At 39.6% G+C, this 9,849-nt stretch overlaps 1 protein-coding gene across 3 annotated transcripts in view; it reads left to right on the forward strand.

Moving 5' to 3' along the window:
* Positions 1-7,314, forward strand: part of PRORP (protein only RNase P catalytic subunit) — a 39,904-nt gene extending 32,590 nt beyond the window's left edge. For all 3 annotated transcript variants that reach the window (XM_063398904.1, XM_063398905.1, XM_063398902.1), the window contains exons 6-8: positions 3,595-3,743; positions 4,366-4,561; positions 6,260-7,314. In XM_063398904.1, the coding sequence (XP_063254974.1) occupies positions 3,595-3,743; positions 4,366-4,561; positions 6,260-6,388 (474 nt within the window). In that variant the 3' untranslated portion in view covers positions 6,389-7,314. The remainder of the gene's footprint in view (positions 1-3,594; positions 3,744-4,365; positions 4,562-6,259) is intronic.
* The last annotated feature ends 2,535 nt before the right edge of the window (positions 7,315-9,849 follow it).

A 9,849-nucleotide genomic window follows, 5' to 3' on the forward strand; every position in this document is an offset into this window, starting at 1 on the left:
CTTCCCTCTCCGACTAAGGAAGCTGTAACTGCAATGAGGTCTCCCCACAGTCTCCTCCAGCCTGAACAGACCAAGTGACCTCTGTGCTGCTCTTACACTTCACCTCCAGCTCCTTCACCATCTTTGTTGCTCTCCTTTGGATGCTCTCTAATAGCTTAATGTCTTTTTTATATTGTGGCACTCAAAACTATACCCAGGACTCAAGGTGAGGCCACACCAGTGAAGAGTGGGACAATCTCATCTTTTGACTGGTTCCAGTTGCTGGCTAAACTTTGGAGACAATGATCATGCTCAGCCCTGCCTGACAGTGGCAGCTCTGAACCGGGGTCTGTGTTGGGGTTTCTTCTGCAGTTTCACAGCTTCGAGTGGGTGGGAGGCAGCACTAACAACGGGTGAAAATGGCAATGACAGAGGAGTTTGTTGCTCTTACTAGCAGATAACCTGTAGGTGAGTTTTGCTTTTAAATGGCATTTAGTGAACCCAAATGTTTAAGCAACATCAAACATGATTTATTCATTAAAAATGTGATTTAAATATTTTTGGTAGTTACTTCTTCATGCCCTATGCGTATATAGGTGAGTCACCTTTTGCTGAATCATGGAGTGGTGTGCCTCCCAGCAGCAGTATGTAGGGATTTCCCATTTCACAAGTGGGAATCTACCAGTAGCACCTAATGAGAAAGGCTGTCCTAGCTCAAGCTAACCCTTGAAAATGAGAACACGTGGTACAGCATGATCTAGTGATCAGAAAAGGACTGGCAGTGAAGTCTTAGGAAATTTATATCCTGCTCTGCTTATAGTTCCTTGTATGAGTTAGAGTAATTAATCTGTCTTCCTTGTGCTCCATTATACACTTATGCAACTTCTGGAAATACTAGATTAATAAAATATCCTTGACTTTTAAAATGAGAGATCACTACTGCTGTTTTTGTATTAACACCATTGTGTTCAGTTAGTTTCCTCTGTGACTGAAACAAGTGTTAGTGTCTCACATCTTCCTTTCTTGCGAAGCAGCCAGGCGTGGGAGTAGACACACTTAGGAAAGCCCCCATGTAAGTTCTGTGACTCCTTGTAGACCACCCCCATTAAGTGCCCAAGCCTAAAGTGAGAGAAAAGGCTCTTTAGTAAAGTTGTGCCAGATAAGGAAGGTGTACAGAACAAAATTATTTTTATCTTATGAAAACAGATATAATTTCTATCTTCTGTATTGTAAGTAAGGTTAAGCCCTTAAGTAGAGGAGGGACAGTGGGTTGTTATGTTAGCAGGAGTTTCAAAATTTTAAAATGCTGACTCCATTTCATTTTACTACATTTTACATTTTACCACATTTACTACATTTACTGTATTTACTACATTTTAAGGTTTGAGTTTTTTGATTGCTGTAGATAATTTATACCAACCTCTCAATTTTCTCCCAGAAGCACTTCACACTAGAAAACCTTACACGCTAATAATACCTAGGACAAGAAAATCCACATGATTAACAGGTACAAACTGCCACTAGTTATAACCTCCAGAAAGAAAGACCTACAGGAGCTGGATCCAAGACACTTAAGTCTTTTATAAAATTGGGAATAGCTACTGTTTTCCAATCTGTATCTGAAACTGCTGGTTTTTAACTTCTTTTTCCACATGATTTTTTGCTAACCTTTCCTTAATGTAGCAAAACGTTAGGCAAAAAGAAAAAGTATTTTCATTTGGAATTTTTAAGGGTTTGCTAAAGTTACTGATGGTTATTATTTCTTCAGTGTTGACTTCTGTACATGAAAATGTCTGTGGATGCAGTAGCTACATTCCTAACTTTTATTAGCTTTAATGAACTCAGATTAACCAACTTAATTCTCTTTTGGTATTTGAATCCAGCTATTTGCAGAACTGGTTCAGTGCATGAGAAGTTACTGCATTTGGCCTTTTCCTGCTCACATTATGTTTGTTTTAACCAGGGAAAATAGACTGTATGCATGTGTAGCCAATATCCAGTGTGATCTCCTGGAAGCAGGAAGTCAGTTCCAGTAGGTACTGTTGGGTATTTGTGCTTTTGATTAGCACCAAGCTCCTATATTTGTATGCAAACAAAGTCTTTATTCCCCCAGAATCAATATTGGCAAGAGCAATTTATAGCTCAACAGTTAAAATTAATGTAGGAAATCTTCTGGCTTCCTCTCCCAGATCTCAGATCCAGATTCATGGCATACTTAATTTGAGCCATCTGCAGATCCTTTCCTGTGAAGGGTAGTCCCACACTTCCTGTCCTCACCAGCTCCAACGATGTGTTCCCATCAGTCACTGCACTTTTGACTCAAGTCTGTCTGTTGGGTTGCTGCAAGCTCAACCCTACAAAAAAGTCTTTTGTTGGATCAGTGAGCTCGTGTGTGTAGTTGTGATAGAGATCTGACACAACAGAAGTAGTGAGATTGTGCAGCCTGAGAGAAGACTGAATGGGGCCACCCCTTTCTCCTGGTACTTGCAGGCAGATGCTACTAAATGTGTTGTAAAATGGCACACAAGAGTTACTTGAACAATTCTTTCTAGCCCCTGAATCAAAGGCAAATTATACCAAAAAACAAGAAGGATCACAAATAGAAGGAAAAGAGATAAAAGAGCAGAAGAAGGAGAAGGGCAATTGAAAGTATTAAAGGGAGAAAAAGTAACAAGGAAGAGGGAAGTAGCTAGAAAAGCAGGAAGGATTAAAGAATAATCAGGAGATTGTATGTTGGCAAATAGTGGCAGCAAATGCAGGTAAAAATTAGGAAATACCTTTCCCTGGTGGCTGAGCATACTGTCCTTGTCTTTCAAATATGACAGATGAATCAATCTCAAGAAACAACTCTTCTGTCTTTCTGGGTCGAACTGAAATGCCATTGTTTTGTGAGCGGTCTACAGTAATAACCTGGATGCTGAAAGCCAGAACCTTTGTCCTCTCTGTGCTCAGTCTGAGCAAATCAGGGAGGCAAAGTCCCAGGCACAAGTTCCTGAAAAACATTTGTTGCAGAACAGGCACAGCCCTAAGAGACTGCTGAAAAGTCCCTCTGAAGTGAGTTTACCACCTCAATATGTTGGTTCACAAGTGGGCGGCTAGTCTGGATGTGGTTTTCATGAAGCCTCAATCCCGAGGTCCCAAATTTCCGTGTCCTGCCGCTCGCCGCCTCCCCGCTGGGCAGCCCGGGCCGTGTAGGTCTCCCAAGCCCAGCAGGTGGGGCTGGAGAGGCGGCGCGCTCACGGCTCCCGGTGCTCCGTGACCCCGAGTGGGTATCATGCACATCCCAGCGTGATTCACTTCCTTCGGCTGACTTGGAACTTCTGACATCTCCACACGACTCTGCCCGAGGTCGTTCATGTCATTTGAACTGCAAGAGCTGGAGTATAAAAGCATTGTACTTTCTGTGTGGTTGGGAGCAGCTTCCTTCACTGAATTGGTTTGTTGTTTTGATTAGGGAATTAAATTAATTATCTGCTTAATTCACATTGCAGTTAAGAACTGTGAAATGAGAGTAGTCTAGAAATTCCCTTTAGGTGAGACACACATGAAATATTTGTTCCCTGTCACTCTGTTTTTACAGCAAGGAAATCTTTGGGTTTGCTTTGTTTTCTGCAGCTGTTTGATGCTGTCAACTGCCTGGCAAAAGAGAATGCCCGGTTGCTTGTGCTGGGGCGCAAACATATGCTGGTGAACTCTTCAAACTGGAAAAGAGAAATTATGAAGGAGATGCAGAATAAGGCAGACTTCTTCTTTGCTGAAAATATGTAAGTTGAAGAAAACAGCTCAATATAATAGAGACCAACACCTGATTTATGTGCATTTTTCTCTAGTTTTTAGTACGATTACTAGTATCTCTATCTGTGTGTGTAAAAGAAACATATCCCTTGCTATACTTGCTTCAAAAGTACATAAAAAGTTGCATTCTGAAGACTTTCATCACTTAGAATCATATTGACAGCTGTGTGGCTTCATTAGGATTTATGGCTGATAAAACCACTGCTAAGAGCACAGTGCCCTGAACGTACAGAATTTCTGGTAGCATCGGTGTGCAGTTGTGGTCTGCGGCTGTGTGGGGGTACACTGCTGAGTTTTAGCAGTTTTGTTCCACATAGCACAGTATTGTTAAACTTTGTGGCAGGAGATTGTATTCTATTATCAGATTGTGGTAAGAGGAAAAAGTGCTTTAAGTAGCATACAATTAATGTTTATTGCACTGTAGCTTTTGGTGCCCTGTGGTAAACAATTTTTTATTTTACAGGGAGCTAGAGTAGTGGTGGGAATTTTCAGTGTTACTGATGAATAAATCTTGATCAGCATTTGAATCACTTCCTGCAACCACTTACTGCCTTGTGAATGACGTCTGTCTTTTCCATTTGTTTTGTGAAGCTCTGAGGATGATGCCTTCTTGTTATATGCCACTCTCCGATCAGGCAAGCACTGCAGGTTTGTCACTAGAGACTTCCTCCGGGATCACAAGGCTTGTCTCTCCGACAGTCTGACTCGTCACCTGTTCCGTAAGTGGCAGCGTGGACACCAGATAGCGTTCTCCACTTCTGCAGAAGGAGGGAGGATAAATTTTTTGGTAAGTTTTCCTGCTGCAGTCAGAAAACACACAGAGCATATTCACTGAAGATACATTATTTCAAACTCTGGAAGCCAAAATATCTTGTTGAAGTTTAAGAAATGGATTTGTACCAATGCGATCAAAACTCCCATGTTAACTGAAAATTCACTGGATTCACAAAGCGTGCCACGGACAAGAAAACTATAAGAGAGCTAAGAAATGCTCCTTAAATGTTTAAAATGTAAATGTAAATAAAAGTTTATGTGTACAAATCTTTCCAGTGCTGGAAATTCTGTAACCATTACTGGTCTCAGTAAAACCTGAGTGCGAATGTTTTAATTTATTTTAAACTTTGAAATCCCTTATTCTCCTCTGCACCACTATTATGAAATATTGTGCTTCTAATTTTACAATAGAATTTCTTTCATCTTTATTTTAAAGAAGCAGAAAAATACAGGTATTTCAGTATTCACTGTAATAGTAACCTAACATAGGTGTAAAGTTTCATGAGGGAAAGCCCAGAACAGTCAGATTTATAATTGGTATTCAGCTGCAAAAATTGCAGTAATGACATGTTATGGAAGTTTACTACTGTTACTGTCTAGCAGATATGTCCCCTTGTGAACAGTACATTAACAGGAATGCAGATGTTTTAAGATTTTTCTAAGGAAAAATTCATCATGTGACATTCTATATGAAGTTTTTTTGTTATCTGGTCTGTCTGTATTGTTATTGCCTGCTTAAAGGAATATTGCACCTATGCAGATTAATTTTCTTCCTTCTCTGGTTAAAATTGCAAAATAACGTTCATGATTACAAGATAGCAGTTTGTAAGAATGACAGCCTTTCATTCTTTGTTGCCATATATACATTTCTTCTTATGGAGCCAAATAACGAATGGTGGGTTACCTGAGTAACACAGCTTTAGCTACACTTTGTTTCTTTCTTTCATACAAAGGCACTATTAATTTTCACATCTTAATTCCCATACAAGTGATTAGGGTGATTGATATTCCCAGTCATAGCAGTCTTCCAAGTTATTCTGGAAGCTACTGCAGGAAAGTAGACTTGCAAGACTATACATATAGAGTGATAGTATGCCCTGGGAACCATAATTACCAGCCAGTAATGTTTATTTTGTATTTGTATTATATATGTTGAGTTAGTATACCTGCAACATAATAGACCTGAAAAATTGTTTATTCTGTGTGTTCAACCAGATGCTTCTGAAAGTGTTAGTGATAAACCCTTTTGTTGCTTCTCCTTGAGATGGAGCAAGCCAGCTCTGTCAAGAGAGAGATTGAGAGAACAAATACAAGATGTCATTAATGTCATTAAATCCTATGTTCAAGCCTATAAACTCCACATCCTGAGTAATTCCCATATGATTTCATTTAACTGAACAGAACAACAATCATTTTGCCATTTCTAGTAATTGAGTGCATTATGCTGAAATCATTATTATCTGCTGCTGATTGAAGCCAGAATTTATAATGACTCCTAGACCACAAAATACTAGAAGATAGTTTAGTTTTTCCTCCAGTACTAAAATTTAGGATTTGTTTTGTATAAGAAAATAAAATGAGAGGTTTTAGAAGATAAAACTGCAGAGACTTCTAAGGTAAGCATTGGAAGTTGTAACTGCCTGTAATTGATATTTTAGTCATATGTTGTATAAAGTCAGAAAAAAGCTTTTCCTCTGTTTTTTCCCAACAGCCTGCCTTCCGTTACGACTGTGTGGTACAGACTACGGGTGATACATGGCACATTCCCTACAAAGATGTTTTTGAGGAAAAATACTCATATCAAGTACCAAGAAAATGGCTCTGCATTCAACAGAAATGATGGAGAATGTACCTGGACAAGCTGAAGCTGTGTGCTTTTTTTTTTTTGTAATCACTGTTGCTGGCTAGGAGAACTCAGGATAATTATGGGATTAATGTGTGAGGTGTGTAACCACAGAAAATTGAGTGGCTGCTTTTGACAAATCATTCCTGCATACATCTCTTAACATCAGTGGTGGTCCAGTGAGGGTGAATTAGGTCCATTATTTCCAATTTTACAGACAGTTTTTGTGATTTGAATTAAAACTTGATTTTTCCTGTTGGAATTACAGTTTAGGCATTTTTATCTTTTTTTTCCCTCAAGTTTTCATCTACACAATGTATAAACTCTGCACAGAGAGAAGAAATTAAGCAAGACTTGCAAAGTACCTTCCAACTTTGTGTGCTGACCTTGCAAGAGTGTCACACAATGTCTGCTTCTATTCAGTGGAGCTAAGGGGGACAAATGGTGCATTTACCATTCTCCAGACACACAGACCTAAGACATCCACACTCTAATTAGAATTTGTTTGATCACACAGAATGCAACAGTTTGGTTAGAGAAACATATAGCAATCATTTGTTTGGAACAATAAGGAAACAACCAAAGGAATGTTTTGTGGCCTTTTCACAGTCCTAAATTTGCTGTTTCTGACAGGATTTGGCATCACTGCAAGAGTTTGCTGATGGAAATGCATGGATTTTTTAAATTAAAATGGATAGCTAGAAATTCTTAAAGACAATAATAGGACAAAATTGATTCTTGTACATTTCTATAAAATCTATCCCAGGTTATAAAGAAAAAAAAAAGTATAAATTACAGGAAAAGTGTTCTAAGTTATTTGTAAGAGTGTATGTGGTAAATGTGTTTGTTTATTGTACTTACAACTTTAATGCAAATCTTTCTCTCCCCAAAACCTAGAAATTCCACATAAATCTCAGATGAAATATCCTGGGTCTGTCATATTTGTCTTGTACAAAAATCCTGTTTGAAACTGAGATGAAACATGGAGATCTTTTTGTATAGAACTTGCAGTTCTGAGTTCTTGTAGGGCCCCATGACAAGCTCCCTCAGGACTCAGCATTCAAGCATTTTTTTCCAGGACAGTTCTGACACATGTTCTCCTTCTGGTATGAGTTTATAAACCAGCAGGAGTGATTTCCAAACAGTCATGTCCTTCAAGTACTGTGCAGAAAGTGTAGAGGAGCTGGGTGCCTCTTATGGCAACATAAAATTGCCTTGCCTTTAAATCCATCATATTGTTGGCAGTGTTCATCACAAACCCTTTTCCTGACAGAACATGACAGCTCCTGTGCAGGCCAGCAGGGAGAGCAGAGATTGGATCTACTTCTCTCCTTCCTCAATGCTTCTAATTTGTCAGAAGATTGCTTTTATAATTCTTTAAGAGAACTGCCACATCTCCTTGAAAGGGGAAATACTGCTTTTAAATTCGGTGTCTGCTCCTGTGCAGGACTGCTTAGTTAGCAGCTGCCACAGTGTACGAGGCTCGTGCACCCTCTGTGTGAAGTTCTGCATGGCATAAGCTGCTGTGAATCAGTGCTGTTACAGTCCTCCCTTGGTACTAGCTCTGATAGCCATGCAGCCCAAAGCGACACAGAGCTGGGTCTTGAAACTGTTTTGGTGAGGTCAGAATTGGCCTTGTTGCACTCAACGAGCACCATTTGACAAATCCTGGTACCTGTGTGGGAGTGGGGTTCAAATGTCAGCCTGCAGAGGGTGGGTCCCTGCAGCAGCTGTGCCTCAGGCCAGCCCTAGCTGGGCAGAAACTGCACCTTCAGGATACCCATTTCACTGCCAGACACGTTCATCTGTGGGAGTTTGCATGTGACCTCACCCTGGTCATTAACAGGCATGCATCATGTCCACATATAACTGTAAGAAATGCATCCTCCACTTCCTTTTTTGCTCAGGAGATGTCCCTAATCAATCACTTGGGTTTCACCTCAAAAACTGCTCTTAGAGAGATACTGTAATGCCTTCTAAATAATAACACTTCCTAAATACATATTACTAGGGTATTTAGGGGATGGTGGAACAGAATATGGAATTTACAGCTGGAAGGTATTACAGCATTGGTGTCAGATTTGTGACTCCTTTTTTCTATGTTTGCTGCTAATACACTTCTCTGTAGATACTTACAGGGAATTAATGGCCTCTGTGAAACCAAAGGGGAAACATTGGTGATGAACCCACAGACTTTTTCAGGTGTGTACTACCTGTTAAATAGATGCACATGGTATCCAGAGGCTCAATTCTGAAGTTAATTATTTGAATTTTATTTAAGACATCTGTAAAATAACATCTTTTGTGTTGCTCTAAGTCTTCAAATTTCAGATTACTGAAATACAGCATTTCAAGACAACACTGAATATGAAGATTTGCTTCCAAGTATCTAAAAGGAATTCTGAGGGTTTCACTGGCAATAAAAATTAATGTGAGAGCCAAACCAAAGCCGATAACCAACAGATCAATTTGATGTCTACTGGTGTGTATATAGTGGTACAGTAAAAATTTAAGGTAATTTATTGCACAGGTGGGTTCATGGTGAATTCCAGAAAGGCAAGTCTTCCAAACAGTACAGCAATTGGCACCCCCAAGGAGACACTGACTGCCATTTGCTTTATCTGTATTACATTAAGGAGAACAGGAATCAGGAGTGTGCCCTTAGCTTAGCTTGCTATGTGCCATGGAGACACTGGCAAGATAGAGCTGAGAAAGATGAATCATTGAACCTGCACTCCAGCTATTATCACCTCCAAGATCTCCACTTAGTGCTTACTATCTCCCACTTACTTACCACTTTACTATGTTAAAAAGATGACAGTGAGAACAGCTTTCGTCAGGATCCTGCAACACAGAATTTGACTGCATACCCAAACTCATCAGAAGTGATTTAACATTAAACCAAATGCAGGATGGCTTTCGTGAAACAAGGCTGTGCTCTGGAAGCTATATACTGAAAATAAAATAACTTCCACTCCATCATGTCCATGGTATTGAGCAACTATCACTCCTTCCTTTATCTAGTCAAATACTGAATCTTTGATTCCAGACTTAAGGATTTTCTTGGTTACTATTTGGCAATCAGGCTGAACACTTGATATTTACTTAGATTTTCTCATCCTGTTTTTCTCAGGGGAAAAAAATCACTCTAGAGAATGAAAGAGCTCTGTAGATGGAAGAACTGTAAAGGTATGGATCATCATCTTGGAGAAATTGTTCTTAAGAGACATAAAGGTCATAAGAATCACGAGGGTTCTGGAAGGAACACCTAGGGATCCATTGTTGGCTGTGTCAGTACAAAAGCATCAAATGATACTGGCAGATAGAAGGTTCAGATAAAAGGTGAGGTTCAGACAAAACCACACAACATGTCCTTATGCTGACCAACTCTGTCATGGCATGTTGAGGATTCAAGAAGTTCAAGTGGGTTCAAGAGGAGACCAGGAAGTTCATGAAAG

The sequence above is a fragment of the Prinia subflava genome, chromosome 5, assembly GCF_021018805.1.
Source record: "Prinia subflava isolate CZ2003 ecotype Zambia chromosome 5, Cam_Psub_1.2, whole genome shotgun sequence".
In the NCBI taxonomy this organism is placed as follows: domain Eukaryota; kingdom Metazoa; phylum Chordata; class Aves; order Passeriformes; family Cisticolidae; genus Prinia; species Prinia subflava.